At 38.5% G+C, this 18238-nt stretch overlaps 1 protein-coding gene across 2 annotated transcripts in view; it reads left to right on the plus strand.

Moving 5' to 3' along the window:
• Window positions 1-4177, plus strand: part of LOC131325429 (WD-40 repeat-containing protein MSI4-like) — a 64141-nt gene extending 59964 nt beyond the window's left edge. For both annotated transcript variants that reach the window (XM_058357691.1, XM_058357690.1), the window contains 6 exons: window positions 212-285; window positions 1143-1254; window positions 1422-1496; window positions 2164-2240; window positions 3093-3192; window positions 3769-4177. In XM_058357691.1, coding sequence (XP_058213674.1) covers window positions 212-285; window positions 1143-1254; window positions 1422-1496; window positions 2164-2240; window positions 3093-3192; window positions 3769-3870 — 540 coding nt within the window. In that variant the 3' untranslated portion in view covers window positions 3871-4177. The remainder of the gene's footprint in view (window positions 1-211; window positions 286-1142; window positions 1255-1421; window positions 1497-2163; window positions 2241-3092; window positions 3193-3768) is intronic.
• Window positions 4178-18238: the final 14061 nt, after the last annotated feature.

Below are 18238 nucleotides of genomic sequence, written 5' to 3' on the forward strand. Positions count from 1 at the left end.
ACTTAGTTTGGAATTTAACTAATTGCTCTCAGTATTGATGTCCTTTTGTTCCAAACAAGTTAGGCAACTTCAATGGTTTCATAGTAGAACCATTACTTAATTAAGTGTATTTGTGTCTTTTCTTACTTCTGGATTTTACTATTTGTTTTGCCGTTTGTTTGCCGACAGCACGTTATGATGATTTGTGAATCGCTATTTGTTCGTGAAACAGGTTGAAAAAGCACATAATGCTGATCTTCACTGTGTTGATTGGAATCCTCATGATTCAAACCTTATTCTAACTGGGTATAATCTTTGTCCTCATATATTTTTGGTGTTAACTGAGCTATGGGACATGAAATATTTGGTATGTGGAATACTTCTTAATGTTGATCAAAATGAACTTTGGTAAGGGTTTTCGGGGATAGAAAAATGGAAGGGGCTGTTAGGGGTGTGGCTGTTACACTGAATTAGTGCTGTTGGGTGGTTCAGAATAGGTTTACAGCAAAGTAAATAGAAGAAAAAGGTGAGGAAGAGAAGTCTGGGCCTCTTAAGTAGATTCGCTTAGGCATCATATCTAAGGCCTCTTTGGGATTACGCCAATGATCAAGGTTGCAACACAGAAACCTCAAGAATTTAAAAGTTGCTTGCAATTCTGTATTTGCATTGATTCATCATCTTGTATTGGGTTTTATTGGCTTTCCAGTAGGAACATTACAACTATCAAGCTTCTCCGTAAGTGAAGAGAATTCGTGTTGATTCTCATAGAATATCCCTCTAAGGGAAGATATCTGATAGCACATGCTTATTTCAGGACTTGTTCAAAAGAAACTGATGGATCTTTCACTCTGATAGGAATGTGATGTTGAATATTCTGATCCAACCTGTTTGCATCCTGAGGATAGAGTAACACTTGGAAGAGTCATGTTAATGTCAGCCCATTGGTTGAGACCTATCTGGTGTTTATGGACCTTTTGATGTCTCTCTTGAGGATCTCATTAGTTTTTGTCAGAATCCATGATCCACCGCAGCTTTCCCTTAAATCTCGTTGAGTTAGAGTTGTCCTACGTCCGCTCTAGGTTTCTAGCCTTTGTTCGTTTTCTGCAGATTTTTGGATTTGTGAAAATTTTAGGTGCTTTTGGTTTTGAATGATGTCATTTCAGGTCTGCTGATCAATCTGTTCGCATGTTTGATCGTCGAAATCTAATTTCCAATGGAGTGGGGTCACCCATCCATAAGTTTGAAAGTCACAAAGCTGCTGTTCTCTGCGTTCAGGTCTTAAACAAGCTTTTCCTCTTCTTTACTTAACTTATATAGATATATGTAATATATTCATTGCGTGGTAAATCAAGAGCATTCTGCGCTGCTGTAGGGTTGGGCAGGTCGTCTGTCTTTGTTTCTTTTCTTTTTTTTTTGACTCAAGTTCTCCATGGATTTGACAGTGGTCACCGGACAGGCCATCTGTCTTTGGAAGTTCTGCAGAGGATGGCTTATTAAATATTTGGGACTACGAGAAGGTGGGTTAAATACTTATACCCTCAATAGTACCCTTGTTTTCTTGCTCCGTTTGCGCGACTTCGTTGATGTCTTCATGTTTCTAGATACACACTGCTCACCTCACAGGCTCACAGACAAGTGTGCCTATAATTCAGCTCTGAGGAAGTCATGATTTGTTATTTTCTGAATAGAGGTTTTGGAAACCTTTATTGTGCAGATTCCTATTTTTCCTGGAAATGTTATTCCCGGGTTTTCTGTTTTACACATGTTCAAAGAAAGAGCTACTGAGTTGAAAAGGAAATATTTTCTGTTATGCTTACATGTCTAAAGTACCTTTTATTTGCATCAACCATGCACATTTGACGCAAGGAACCTGTTGGTTTTGCTGTCCCCACCAGTTGTCTCTTCCGATGGCTGGATGAGGGTCTGTTTCTGTACTCATCTTCCTTCACTGCATTTACTTTCTTGTCTTGCTCATAACCAAGAGAAGGATGTATGACGGATATTTCAACAATTTAACGGCCGAATTGTGAGTTGATGGATGCTGTTTTGCAATTAGTAATGTGATATTGTCTGTACTGCTCTTCCAGCTTATTATTGCACCTACTCTTTTCTGTGTAGGAATAACTTACGACGTCTACTCTTTTCTGTGTAGGAATGACTTACGTTTCTTACATCCTCTTGTAGGTTGGTGAAACACGGGAACATGGGGGAAGAACACCACATTCTCCACCAGGATTGTTTTTCCAACATGCTGGGCACAGGTTTGAATCTGTTTTTCTTAGAACTTGCATTAGGAGAGCCTTGTCCAGATTATTCGGGATTTCGACTTTCTGAAATGTATTGATTTTAATGATGTAGAGGAGACTTTTTTGACTAGGTGTTGCACATGACACTGCCAGCCACTTTTCATTTTAGGTCTTTTAAATTCAGGCATTTGCACATTCTTACCGTAGTTTTTTTCTTTGGCAGTTAGATATGTCTAGCTGTTTCATCTTTTCTTCCTATCCATCGTTAGTTTGATGGGTTCTTTCTATCTTTTTTTCATTATTTTGATGACCAATACTTCGCAAACTGGATGACACCGAGACTTTGGAAGAGAAATTGGGCCTTAATTCCATCCGAAGTTCTGTTTTTGTGCATCATGCTCGTGCCAATTCGTTTTACTTTGAAGCTTCAATGAGCTGTAAAACTGGGAATGTAACTGCAGATTGAAAATTGAGTATTGTCTCTGCTGTGTCAATTAAATCTGAATACATATATAGCGGAGGGGCAAATGGTCCACTTTAATGGGATGTGACTTGGGTTAGTTATATTAGTCATTCCCTGAGTCCTCTGGTAAAAATTAATTGAAAATCTTGAAGGAAGCTTTCTTGTTAGAGAGTTCGTCGATTGGTAAGCAGAATTGTTTACATGGGACTAAACTCTAAAGCTATGGACTGGCACTATAGAAGATGCTAGTAGTTGTTATGCCATGAATCATGATTGGGATTTTCCAAGGAAGTTAAGGGGGTCTCTGTTATCCTGTGAGATTATTTGATTTTGGTGACTGAAATGTTTTTTCTCCTTTTTTAATTGACTCTGTATTTTTTTATCGTTCCTTGTAATGCATCCAGGGACAAAGTTGTGGACTTCCACTGGAATGCAGCTGACCCGTGGACCATTGTTAGTGTGTCTGACGACTGTGATACGTCCGGTGGAGGTGGAACATTACAGGTGACCGTTTTTCTACTTATTCCTTTTCTTCAAATTTAGGTTTTTAATTAGTAATGGAAATAATGGATTAGAACATGAAAAAGAGATACTCATAGGGAGTTGAAAAAAAAAAAAATGTGGCCTACCTTGATTACTTGTGAGATAATGCTCAGTTTAGTATGTCTCTTCTTATTTTTTTCCTTTATATTGTTCCTGTCATCTGTAGATCTCTGACATATTTATAAACCAAGAACAGACTTAGTCAGAGTTTGGTTCACTGAAATGAAGGTGGTCAGGGAATAGTCATTCCAGAAACATCGTCAGTTGATGAGGATGGTGATTCCATGGGGAAGCCAAGAATGATCATTCCTTTCATTCTCAAAATCCTTCCAATGAACCAAACACTGCCTTAAAGTTCTAATTGTAGCAGTATTAACTGCCTTAAAATTCCAGAATCATCGTCAGTTGATGAGGATGGTGATACCATGGGGAAGCCAAGAATGATCATTCCTTTCATTCTCAAAATCCTTCCAATGAACCGAACGCTGCCTTAAAGTTCAAATTGTAGCAGTATTAACTGTATAATCTCCTCCCCAGATATGGCGAATGAGCGATTTGATCTACCGGCCCGAAGAGGAGGTTGTGGCTGAGCTTGAGAAGTTCAAGTCCCACGTGATCGAATGTACTTCAAAGTCTTGAAAATCATGCGAGAGGCGCGATGCTGAAGAGGATTGTTGAGGACTCTTATTAATTAGCTGTAGAAGTTTCCATCACGTTGTTAGGAGAAAATGATTGGAATGAATTAGTGACAGTATAGTTGACTAGTTTAGCTGTTTCAGATGCTGGAAGTGAAATCGAGTATGGAGATTGTAGAATGTGGAGCTTGGTCTGTATTTTGGTTTGCTTTCCATTAAAACGGTAGTATGTACTAAAGCTTATGAGGCCAAGTTGGATCTTGATACGAAAGCACTGTTCTGGTTACATGGAAGGGCATCCAATTCAATGACATCCTATTTCATGGTGTCCTATGCTCGGTGGGGAATCATATTTCCTAATTTGACGGGGTTTCACTTTGAGATTTATGCTTGTCAATGGACTGGATTGGATCCGAATCCGATAGATTGGAATGGAATTGTATTAGCAGGAAACTGAGGAATATGCAGATAATACTGAAGTTATGTTGCATAAAGAAACTAGTGGCTTGTTTGCCGGGCAGATAAGGTTTTGGGTGGATATGGAAAAAGGGTGGATAAGAGGTGGATGTGTTATAAGATGATTAGTATGGAGGGGTGATTAGCTTATAATCGAGTTTCAATTTTCGTACTATGTACTTTGAATTTTATCTAGGGCTACTCATCACCAGTACATTTAAAAGTTTTTTTGCTTTCAGATAAGAAACTTCTTAGGTGAGAAATAAATTTTGTGCTTCATCAAACTCTATAAATTTCTTCCGGCAAACTCTGAATTTTATCTGGGGCTATTAAATGACTAGCTCTATAAATAAGTTGAGCTATAACTAACTCGAGTTTTAAGCTCATTTAGAAAGTGAGAAGAGCTTGGGTTAGTTATCGCTCAACTTATTATTTGTAGAGCAAGAGTCATTTAGTAAACCAATCAAACTTAGAAAGAAATCGAGAGAGGGGGTGGTATTGTGAGGGTTCAGAGAGATGGACAATTCAAATTCAATACTAAATGAGCTGAGCTCAAGGTCGAGATAGACTAGTTTGGAACCAACACTTGAAATCTTGCTCTAAAGATAATAATGAAAAAAACTTGTGTTTTTCTATGACGGTGGGTTAGGAAGTTTGAACAGCGTAGCGCACCTCAAAGGCTCAAAGTCTCAAACTACAACGTTAACCATATAACGAAGAACGTGGATTTCCCTCCCCTTCACTTTTCTAGACAAGTCTTTCCTTCCTTTGAGAAACGCAAAAATTTCCTTTTCAAAAACGACCATGACGACGATGAAGTAGAGGTCTCCGCTGTCTCCTTACATAGAACACCATCTCTCTCTCTCTGAAACGAGAAGTCTAGTGTAACAGAAGGTTGTGGGGTGCATGGATTGCCAGTCTCTGCTCTCTGCTTGCTCTGCTCCTGCCATCCAACGTATTCCTTCTACCTCCCTGGCGATGCCCCTCGCGATTTCAAAATGGTCCATCCTCTCTCTCTCTCTGATCTTTTTTGTACTTCAGGAGTACATTTCAATTTCTTATCCTAAGGTTTTTGAATTTTCGGTCTCTAACGATGAATTAATAAACCTCCAGTGTATATATAACGGAAATTCTGGTTTTGGATTGCAAAGAGCAGTTAGTATAATTTCAACGGTCTAAAAGTATTTTTAATTATTTAGACCAGCAAGAATCTTTTAATTGAATCTGAACAACCAGTTGCTGAGATGGGCGGTTGAGATGCAATCGCTTCTCACCGTCCAGTTTTGAATTGCAGAGAAGCCGGTTCTGTATAAATGTATCTATCGAAAACATAGATGTGTGGCTGTAGGCTGTACATTCTCCCTCCGATCCTTGAGTTGATAGTGTATCATGATTTCTATTATCCATGTTACATTCTGCTCATAATGCATTGTGTGCTACAGTATGCTCCCTACCACATCTCTCCTTACTCGAACTCGTGGGCCGTTCATCTCGCACTCGTGGGCCGTTCATCTCGCGGCCCTCACAAAAAAGAACTGTCTTTGCAAATAGTCGTCTTGATTGCACAGATCGGAAAATTAGGAAGATGAAATTCCAGGCCAGGACCCGAGCCGTTCATCTCGTTGCCCCATATAAGAGAAAACTTTTGCAAAAGTCTAATTGATTAATTGAACACCGATAGGCACATAAACTACTGATGATGTTTTGTCATGTGGGCTTTAGATGGGACCGTCGCAGTGGAGTTGGGAGGGGTAACGAGAGATAGGGTACGGAGGGGAGCTTAACCAATATAGGTGAGCAGAGCCCTTTTACTCTGGGGAAGGTGATTAATCGTGTTTCACCCATGGGCTATGGTGATTTCTGTTAGTCTTAATCCCATATTGCTCATCTAAGTCATCCAAACTTGGTTAATATAGTCTAGAGGTTACTCCACCTACTGCAACTTGGTTTTAGGTTGAAACCCTCCAAAAAATTTAATATAGTATCAGAGCTAGGGTTTCATAGAATTTGTTCTCCCTTGTTTGTGCCATAAGTGCACCGTTGTTTGTTGTAATCCAAGTGTTATGGATCCTTTGTTTACCTCTCCACGTGTGAGTCGGGGATCGCACGTGTGGGAGAGTGTTGGGATTTGTCCCACATTATATGAACTTAGGCGGCCTCTCCGCTCTTTGCTAATTGGTTTGGAGTTTGATGCTTTAATTCAAGTCCTTTTGAATCATAGACAATAGCAAGACAAGACTGAGGAAATTCTTGTCATTTCTTCATAGTTTATTTCCAGTTCTGAGCTTAAGTTTGGCATCAGGAATGATTCTGAAATTTCTGGTCTTTCAGTACACATAACGAGATCAATAGCACGCATCGAATGAGTCGAGAAAAAAAATTCAAACTATCTTTTTTAACAACTAGCGTTGCGTCCGTTTGATACTCAGGGTCGAAAAAAATATCGATGTGATTTTTTTATCCTGCACATCAAACAAGCACAATGCTAGTATAAGGGACAATAGTGGTATTCAAGTCAAGTAAGTAACGTTAGAAACATGAGGGAGTGGTTGGTTGGTAACCACTTTGACGAAGTCTACTGGTTTTTCTCCTAGAAATGAGATCTTTACCTTTTTCTGCGTAACGAACTGACGTTACAATTACTGGCTATATATATTATTTGGCTCCTGTGCTCTACTCGGAAAATTGAAAGCTTTTGTTGCTTGTTTTACTCCAAGCTTAAGGTTGCTTTCCATTGATTATTTTGATTGTAGGGAAACCACAGTGGTTCGTGAGCTTAATTCCCGGTACAAAAGAGAGAGTTCAAAGGTCCTTCAATTTTGGAGAAAGAACACCATTCAACCCTGTGAAGAAGGGGTGTATCCTTCCGAAGAAGAGCGCAATCTCTCGACCACTCCACAGGCTATTCTAACCTTTTCTCTATTGATAGTTTTGTTTCCTATATTTGGTTGATTATTATTCTTGTTAAGGCATTTAATTAGTTCCTAGTATAATTTACCCAACAAAACTTGCAGTGCTGTGAATTTTTTTCCAAATTAATATAATTCTGATACTTGAATCTCCTACCACTTGTAATAAGAAAAAATGACTATATATCACGATGTGAGGCAGAGATCTCCGCTGTCTCTTAACTTCACTCTTAAGACTCCAAATCGCATCTTAAATGAATCTTATGCAAAGCAAAAGGACATCTAGATATCAGATATGTGTGCGCGCGTTATATATTACCTACATAGAACCACCTTCTTGCATGCATGTACGCAATTCAAAAGCAGAAGCTACATGCAATCGGACTCCACAACTACATCTCCCCCAGGGTTGGCCCCGAGATTTTTGGGGCCTTAGGCGAACTAGCTTGTAACATAGAGTCCTAAGATTTTTTTTTTTAAAGTAATAAATAAGTAAATATGAAATATATATATGAAAGTATAGTCACTCCTCCCATATATATATCTTGTCTTTTTCCGTAAGTCATGTCATTATTTCGATGAAAGTAACTTTTAATTCTAGAAAAGAAGAATATAAAAATAAAATAATTTGACCGAAACATAAGAAAAATTATTACAACATTGTTAAGTTAACCGATAAACCCTTCAACTTTTCCAAATGAGAAAAAAGAGGACATTCGATCGGTTCATGTAATTTAACACTAAGAAAAAGGAAATGGGGCCATTTGAGTTCTGAACCTGGTAACTTACATTGAAAATATTTACCTTTCACCAACATATCCACCGCCATCAATGACCCGACCCGATCGACCACCATTACCATAGACACAACCCGCTTCGAACCACTCACTACCGGTTGAGGCCGACTACTATTTCTGCCATAGCCGGCCACCTCCACGTCGACCAATTTCCAAAGAAGATGATGACTCATGGGTTGAACCTCTGTTGGTTCTCTTTCTTTTATGGCTGTTCACATAGTCTTGGTAGGTAGAATTGTAAGCGAAAATCATACAAATATAGCAATGGAGCCTGTGGGCTAGCCCAAATTCCGAAGTTGATGCAAGTCTTTTTTCTCTCTACAATGTCTCCTCATTTGGAATAACCACAAAAGGAGATATTACTTTTAGTGTCTCAAAGCCTCTTGATTGATTTGCTTCGTTGTACGACAAGAGGCTTTGGTGCCCCGTAAAACACAACATACAAAGCAATCAAGAGGCTTCGCAACATTGAAAATAATCCCTCCTTTTTGTGGTGACATTGTAGAGAAAAAAAAGATGTTGCATGAACTTGGATTTTTGGTCTAGCCATGGGCTCCAACAGGAGTGGGCGGGGTTTGTGCACTACCCGTTTGGTTGGAGGGATGAAATTCAGACAGGTAAGACTATAGGGTGTACGTAAAGGACCAACTTTGATTATATTTTTTAAACAATCTAATGTCATTGCGATAGCTAATCAAAGTTTTGAATGGCAAATATTGTAAGTAGTGATAGGTGAGGTACTACATTTGTTCATGATGCTCTCTGGTGTATCACAGAATTTCTCTTTTGTATCATTTTTAATGATATGAAAACCTTTCTTTCCTGATAAAAAAGAAAATGTGACATTTTTTTGCTAGGCCAATGCTTCTCTGAGCGCTAAATAAAAGAGTATTATTATCTAGTGATTATACCTATTTGGAGGGCCAGCCCAATATTGGGGGCAAAGTTCAGGGGTCCTAGGGGCAGCCTGGTGGGCCTGTGCGTGCTCAGGGCTTGCAATTTCTCTCTCTTTCCCAAAGTTAATACGAAGCTTTCTCTCTCTAGAAGAAAAAGGAAATCTTAGAAATGAGCACACAAACTTTAAAATATCCTATTAATATATCAGTATGTAAAAGATTTTCCCAAAAGAAAGTTCAACGTACCTCTGTCCCTGGGTTGAAATATTAGCTAGCAACCCAGGAGAACCAATTTGTGTCACTTGACAGAAAAATAAAAAACTCAAATGCAGTGAAATTCTAGACTCAAATCAAATGCAGTGAAATTCTCATAAAAAAACCCTATCGTGGCGGGATAAACTTGACCAGATATGGAAACTTCGTTAAAATTGCTGATTACAGTGGCAGAGCCACTCTATTCCCACTGGGGGCACCTGCCCCCACTGCACCTTTTTTTTTTTTTTTTTGAAATTGGTAGTTTGAGTTAACCAAATATTTAAAGCAAGCACATGTTATTAGATTAAATACTTGTTAAAATATGAATGACTTGTTTGAATTGTTACACAAATAAGCTCCACAAAATCAATGTCTGCAATCATATCAAAGTAAAGATTCGGTGAATTTATTGAAGAGTGAGTAATTTTTACCTAGTATGAACAGTGAGTAATATGCACATATTCACCTAGTGTTTAGGTGCAGGAGTGAACAAAATAGTACTCCAAACCTTGAAAACTCTCCTTTGTAACATGATGTAACAACCAACACGAAAATCACGTTGCATCACCAACAACCATCAAGTCATGGGTCGGTGGGATGTCGTCGGGAGTTGGTTATCGTTAGAGATTTTGTTTATATAATGCCTCCACTGATGTATATTCTTGGCTATGCCACTGGCTGATTATAGCAGCTTTTGACAACTTTCGGTTGAATAGAGACGAGAGACGAGAGACGAGGTTGACTCGGTAGTGAAAAAATTAACAAATTAGACTGACTTGGCAATGAAGATACAGAACTCGAAGGTAAAGAAGAGAATAACGCGATTAAAAGCGTCTGAACACACAATTCCTCAAATTTTGACCGACAAAATAAAACAATAGCGCCTATAAACGAGGCCTACACATGCACGCACCGACGTAAGTGGACTAAATTCATGCCTATTTTAGTTGAAGGCAAGTTCACAAATTTGAACAAGAATCACGTTCCTCTCGAAAATGCCTCTTTACTGCTTTTGTGATGCATTTTCATCATCTATCTTCTGTGCGATCCCGTGCTAGATAATGTCAAACCAAATTAAGGTCGTTGCGCTTAATTTAGACATTCGGTGAAAAAAATTCTATATAATGCCCCCCATCTTCCCTCAAATCGCTGTCCCTCTACCCTTTATTTTTCACAAAGCCATATCCATTTTTTTTTATCGCTCACCTACGTATGTCTCTCTTTCTCTATTTGCTCTGTTAGAGCACCCGTCGCCACAGTTGGCCTAGTGCAACCGAAGCGATGGTAGGTTTTTCTCTTTGAATCATGTCGTCATCTTTTAAAAAAATGGAACGGCTTTTATAACAAACGGGGAAATTATTTACCTAGGAACTCTATTTTAAAATATTGCAATGTGTTATTTTTAACTTTTATTGATTTTATGCAGCAGATGTATTTACAGTTATTGAAGTTGTAATCTTTTGTTTTGAATCATTTTATGCAAAAAAAAAGTTTATTTGGAATTAATAGTTAATTTGCATAAGGGGATTTTATATTCAAATAAATAATATAATTTACACAAGTTCCATAGTCATGCAGGCGCCATCTAGGTCGGCGAACCATGTCCTTGAAATTAGTTGCCTGAGCCCCATCACTAATCCATAATTGAAGCTCTTTAATCCACCTAGGATTGGTGACACCAAGGACCGAAAAAAGGCAAACATCAAAACCGAACAATTCTGAAGACCGTAGAAGGATCGGTGTCACCGAGGATTGTAGAAAAGAAATCATTTCAAAAATAGTCCTAATTATGCATTAGCCACTCTAATTATGATCTTATATTAGGATAGGAGCTCCATTCTTCCATTTTTGTACCGCATGTCCATAGCCGCATTGCAGCAGTGATCAATAGAAACAGTCCCGTTTTCTGTTCATAGTTTATCAATTTCCTCGTATGGCGCATCGATTTCAGCGAATGGAAGTCGACAACGCGCCCATTCCTCCATGGCAAAGGTGGTGGACAGGATGGCCCCAATGGATTATCTCTGCATACTTGTGATTATCCTTTTGGACGGGTGTGGTTGGGATGGACGACCCTCGGGGGAGACAAAAAGGATAACGAAACAAAGTATTTTATGTATCCTCATCGGGGAATTTACATAAAAAAGAAAAGTGGCATACATAAAATTACTTTGTTTCGTTATCCTTTTTGTCTGCCTCGAGAGTCGTCCATCCCAACTCCCCTCCAAAAGGATAATCACAAGTTCGTAGAGATAATCCATCGGGGCCATCCTATTCCACCACCTTTGCCATGGAGGAACGAGCTCATTGTCGACTTCCATTTGCCGAAATCGATGCGTATACGAAAAAACTGATAAACTATGAACAGAAAACGGGACTGTTTTTATTGATCACTGCTGCAATGCTGCTATGGACATGCAGTACAAAAATGGAAGAATGGAGCTCCTATCCTATCCCGGAGAATATAAGATCGAAATTAGAGTGGCTAATGCATAATTAGGACTGTTTTTGAAATGATTTCTTTTTTACGATCCTCGGTGACACCGATCCTTCTACAGTATTCGGAATTGTTCGGCTTCGATGTTTGCATTTTTTCTTTCCTCTGTGTCACCGATCCTAGGCGGATTAAAGAGCTTCAATTATGGATTTGTGATGAGGCTCAGGCGACTAATTTTAGGGATATGGTTCGCCGACCTAGATGGCGCCCGCATGGCTATGGAGCTCGTGTAAATTATATTATTTATTTGAATCTAAAATCCCTCAAATTAACTATTCCAAATAAACTTTTTTTGCATAATGATTTAGAACAAAATATTACAACTTCAATAACTGTAAATACACCTGCTGCATAAAATCAATAAAAGTTAAAAATAACACATTGCAATATTTTAAAATAGAGTTCTTGGGTAAATAATTTCCCCGTTTTATATAAAAGCCATTGCATTTTGTGAAAAGACGACATGATTCAAAAAGAAACACAAACCATTCGCTTCGGGCCAACGGTTGCGACGGGTGGTCTAACCGAGAGAATAGAGATAGTGAGAGATGTAGGTATGCGATAAAAAAAGAGATATTGCTCTGTTAATTAAAATAGAGGGAAGAGGGACAACGATTTGAGGGAAGTTTGGGGGCATCATTGAAGCTGCGCAGCTTCATGGAGGAATGGTGAAATTTGAATGCTGTATAAGAAATTTGAATGCTGTATAAGATCATGCTTTTACTAACTAATAATTAATAATAAAAAGAAAACATACTTTAACGTAACGTACTTGGCCTACGAACTTAATTTTTCAAAATTGGTTCAACATGAGCATGTCCATGCACATACTTCAATTCGTTCACCCTAGGCCCCCCAAAATTGTACCACAATGACGATCCCCCCAAAAACTTGCGTAGTATTTATCAATAATACAGGTCTATCATACTATATTGGTTCCACATGAGCATGTCAAATAAGCGTGAATTGATTATACGATTAATACTTTTGCCGCCAAAAAATGCAAAAAAGATTGATCACTAAGAGACTATCTTAAATCTTTGTAATGATATGCATTATTGCTGTCCTCGGTTGCTAGCTAATATGTCAACTCTGGGACGGAGGTACGCAGAACTTTTTAGGAAATTTTTTAACAAACTAAAATTAATAGGATATTTTAAAGTTTGTGTGTAACGGAAGGAGGATGTGGGAGTCTATGGATTGCAAGTTTCTTCTCTCTGCTTGTTCTGCTCGTACCGTGCACTCATATCCCTTCTATCTGTTAAGAATTACTCTTGGTCGCGAATAATTATTTCTGGCTGCGAAGAATTATTGTTGGTCACAAAAAATAACACGTGGCGGCAAGGAATTATCCCTGGCTGCAAAGAATTACTGCTGACCGCGAACAATTACTCCTGGCACAAAGAATTCTCCTTGGCCGTGGAGAATTACTCTTAGCCGCGAAGAATTACACGTGGCCACGAAGAATTGCTCATGGCCATGCGAAATTACTCTTGGCCACACAAAATTACCCTTGGCCGCACAGAATTGCACTTGGTCACACAGAATTATACTTGGCCGCAAATAATTACTCTTGGCCGCATAGAATTACACTTGGCCGCAAAGCCGAGAATTACACGAGGCTGCGAAGAATTACTCTTGGCAGTGAAAAATTACTCTTAGATGCGATTTCGAAATGGTCCCTCCTTTCTCTCTATGATCATCTTTGTTCTTTATGATTCCAATTCAATTTCATACCGTACATGTATAATTTTGCCCGATCTGTTATGAATGAATTAATCAACTTCCGTTGTATGTACGTATGCTTTCATATACTGCAACTGACAAACTGTGTCCCCTCTCTCTCTCTCGGACATCATTTTGGTTCGTCATAAGTTAAATTCAATTTATTCTCTGCATGGGTTGAGGGCCTTGAGGCAGACCGAGAGCACTAATGTTCAAATGCTCATTGAATAGACTCTTGATAATAGTTTCCCTTTTTCCATGTTACATTCTGCTCATAATTTATATTGGATCCACAGGCACACACTATGGTTCTTATGGAGACGTCTTCATGGGCTTATTTGCTGATTACTCCTCGGCGCTCGTCTGTACACAATGTTCAAAGCCACAGAGTGGAAAGAAAATTGCTTTGAAAACAGCGTTTAAGTTTGCGTCCGTTCTTTTTCATGCTCAAAGCTCTTATTTGAGGGGAAATCATCCGGAGCTGTCCCCATTTCGACAAATTTTTCCCTAGTCCTCGTATGGTTTGGCACATCGACGCCATTGGTTTTTGTTGGCAGTTTCTTGGGTTTTAAAAGGCCGATCAAGGAGGATCCAGTCAAAACAAAAAAAAAATCCCCCGTCCTATTTCTGATCAGCCATGGTATTATGTTCTTGCCTACAAACTTCTTTTTTCCAAACTGATGCGACGCGCATTCGTAAAGCCTGGATTCAAAGTATGAACCATTTAATCAAGTGACTGGAACAAGTTTGTAAACTCTCTGTATGAAATATTATCTCGTAGATCAATAATCGGTTACTTATTTGGTTAGTTTTGTTAATAGGTTTTCTATTGGGATTAACTCAGTAAAACAATTTCCCTTCCTTTCTTCATTGGATTGTGCCACAGGTACATGAATGCTGTCTTTCCTTTGGCTTCTTGGGGGAATTATAAATAGTGGTCTTCATTGATTCTTCATCTTGATATCGATCTGGCTGAACCAATTCTACTACATCTTCGGCTTCCTCTTCGTCGTCTTCATGATCCTTCTCGTAACCTGTTCCAAGTCAGCAATCGTGCTATGCTACTTCCAGTTATGCAGCGAAGATTACTGTTGGTGGTAGAGAGCTCATTTGACTGCTGGATCGTCCACATTGTACCTGGTACTCCACCTTCTATTTCTTCACCAAGCTGGAGATTACAAAGGTGGTTTCCGGCATATCCTCAATTTTGACTTCATGTTGCTTGGGACATATGCGCTCTTTGTCCTGACTGGAACGATTGGGTTCTACGCATGCCTGTGGTTTGTTCAGAAAATTTAATCTGCTGTCAAGATTGATTAACAAGAAATTAACAAGCATTGGCAAGCTTACAAGAAATTCAACCACTGTAAAATGGAGAGCTTACTATTGGAAAGAAACACACCCTTTCTGGCAGCACTTTTTACAATTCCATCGAACCTTAGCACAGCATATGAGGCTATACACAGCTTATTCTCCTCTTGAACTCCATGCATCTATTGATGTATTTGATGTTGGCTACTTGTATTTTGTTTTCTTGAGAACTCCCATTTCTTTATGGTACAAAATACTAAAGGGCCGAGACAAAGAAATATATTGATGTTTTTCTGATGTCACCGCACCAGACGAAAGGAAGATCGTAACTTTGTGGTAGTGTTTGTGCAAGTTTTTGCGGTTGCAGAGATTTTGGATGTGGCCAGTTTGTTTGCCAAAAGAATCTTTAGAATTTTGCAACATGAGTACTTGCTGTATAGGTAATTTTTTATTTTTTGATACGATCAAGAGAGCTTGCAAAGAAAACCAAAAGGAACGGCTTAAGAGGAAACCTCCTTAGCCAGAATCAAATCTAACTCGGGCGGAATACAACCCGTAAAAGAAAGTGATTTCCTACTCAGACAATTAGGAGCAATCCAGTGAGCAATTCTTCTCACGGTTGCACCACTCGAATGACCACTGCCGTGACGCTGACCAGCTCTTAATGTCTTCCATCATCGCAGTGGAATATGCATCTGCCATATGCTATTTTTTCAGGACTTGCAGAATTTCCAGTATCGCGGAACAGAAATGAGACCATGATGGCATGATGCCAACTAACTCTTAGAACGCCTGCCTTCACAGAAGCGCGGCACTATAACGTGCGCCCCCGATGAACACAAATTGCAGAGTATAATATATGCGGAGTGAATTGGAAAGTACAAACGAGTACCAAAATGCAGAATTGGGCGACGATCCAAAAAACAAAAAAACCAGCGGCAGAATTGGGCTGGAATTTCTCTGCATTAAGACACTTTCCCAGGATAGGTGAATGGACACAAAATGGCGAACGGTCATTCCCGAACGGTAGGGGTGAGCATGGACCGGATTGGTCCAGTTTTATATTCAGTAAACCAAAAACTAAACCATTACCTACGGATTATGAATTTGGAGAATCAAACTAACCCACAAAATTCATATAACCAAATCAATCCAAACTATTAAAAGGCGGTTCGGTTTGGATTTTGATCCATAGTTTGCTTGAATTGAGACATCATCTCCATAAATTATTTGAAGTAGTACTTAAAGTTGCATATATAGAATAGCAAACATTTACAGTAAAACTAGTTATATTAAAATCACCAAAACTCACTGACATCAACTGACTAAATAAGAGTAGAATATAAGTAATTAGTGAAGGAATAGTACCATTATATTAGAAAATTAGTTTTTTTGATAAAAATAAGTGGAAAATCTTTTGATTAAGCTCAAGCCGTGTATGTTTAGTGCATTGAAATTATAGGAATAGGTTATCATATTTAAAAGTTTAGAAAATTAAATAATCTTGGAATTGAAAGATTAGGATGGTGGAATAGAGCATTAGATTACAAAATTAAATTTATTCAGTGTATCTAAAACAAATATATACTCTTTATACGGTTCGGATTGATTTGGAGCCAAAATTGTTAATGTAAATTTACAGACCAAACCATTTAACAAGGTTTCTATTTTTCTAAAACCGAGACCAAATCACTTTACTAAAAAACTGAACCAAATCATTCCGTTAACTTGGATTAGATTTACGATTTGACAGTTATTTTACTCACCCCTATTGATCGAACGGGCAAATGCACCGGTTTGGCCCATCGATTGGATTTCAGATGGATACGCACCGGGTCAATTGGCAAGCTTCTAGAAGGGTAAATAATTTTCTGGAAAAAGAAAATAAGAATGTCGTATTCGGGCTTTAACGTAAATCCAAACTTGAGTTTAATAAACCGAAAGAACTTTTCGTACGTAACAGATGTGGGATCCAAGCAAAACTCCAAGTTCTTTTTTTATTATTTATTATTTATTTTTATTTTTTTTATAAACAACATAGGAGGTATCTCCAAATCAAAACGGGACGAGATTTATTCACATAGGGTCAGCCACATAGTAAAACACGAGCAGAAAGTTGTTAGAAGCAGTCAGGAGGGAGACTACTGGATGCCCAATCGCAAGATGCTACTCATACGGACTATCACCTCCCGACTGATTGGCCTACCTCTGATAATCAAACTTAAATCTCTAGAGTGGGAGCAAACCCTCTGTTGTAACAAACGCTATGAACGCAAGCTAAGATAGAGAAATTGAAAACTAAACAAGAAATCACAAAGACACAAGATATACGTGGTTCCCCAAGATGGGTACGTCTACGGGCGAGGAGAGAGAGGATTCACTAACCAACGTGAAGAAGAGATACAAAGAGCCGACTATAATCCGTAACTCTAGAAAGGCCACAATATGAAAGTCCAAAAGATAATTTCTAGAAGCCCCCAAAAACCCTATTTATAATAGGCTACGAAAACGGGAACAACATAATTAATCAATGTGGGACTAAAGAATACAAGGCATTCTTAACACCCCTAACTTGTGGAGACAAACCTCGTTGGGTGCACGACGTAAACAGTGTAAGTGAATACACAAAATTACTCTCCTTTTTGAGGTGAACGCCTTCTAACTAGCTGGAACCCTCTTCATATGAAGTGTGGGTTCTACTTTGACTTTGACCCAAAGTGATTTAGTTGTGACTCAAGTAAGCCAATCGTCCCTACTAAAACCGCTCGTATACTAGTATTTTAGAGCTTGTTGAAAAGATTAGTCATGCCAAAAAATCAGGCTAGCTAATTGCATATCGTTTCATATGATTTATAAACACGTGTCTTAGAACGTAACAATATTACAACACCGAATCAAAATCTATTTAATTCATTTATCTTGAAATAAAATGCATTCTGAAACTCTATCAATCGATCCGATTAACCCAAATTTTTTTTACGGGGTTATGGATGTTATCAATGGGCTCTAAAATGTGAACAATTTGAATCATCAAAGTGGGCTTGAAAAAGACCAAAAATGGACAAACTTGACAATCCAATATATTTTCATGCGCTGGAGAGAGGATCTCTTGCTATAACAAACACCTTTAACACATAAAAATAACTAATCAATTCAGATGCTCTTAATAGTTGGGTTATTATTGTTTTAGTTTAATATTCTACATATATGGAGTTCATTTTAATTTGATATTGTTATACTCACATCAATCTATAATGTGTTTTCCCTTCAAAACCACCTAAATCCTAATATTTTAGATTTTTGATGTTTTTTTATAAAAACTAAAGAGGGAGAGAAATGTGGGGAGGAGAGAGAGTAATTTGAGGGAGACGTGGAAGGGGTATGAATATGGACGGAAAAAATCAATGCCTCCAGAGCATCGCCTTTTGGTGTACGAAACTCGATCATTCTCCACCGCATCACCATATGGTGTACGAAACTCATTCTCCACCTTTCAGAACATGAGGGAGTGGTTGTTGATAACCAC

The sequence above is a fragment of the Rhododendron vialii genome, chromosome 5a (genome assembly GCF_030253575.1).
Source record: "Rhododendron vialii isolate Sample 1 chromosome 5a, ASM3025357v1".
In the NCBI taxonomy this organism is placed as follows: domain Eukaryota; kingdom Viridiplantae; phylum Streptophyta; class Magnoliopsida; order Ericales; family Ericaceae; genus Rhododendron; species Rhododendron vialii.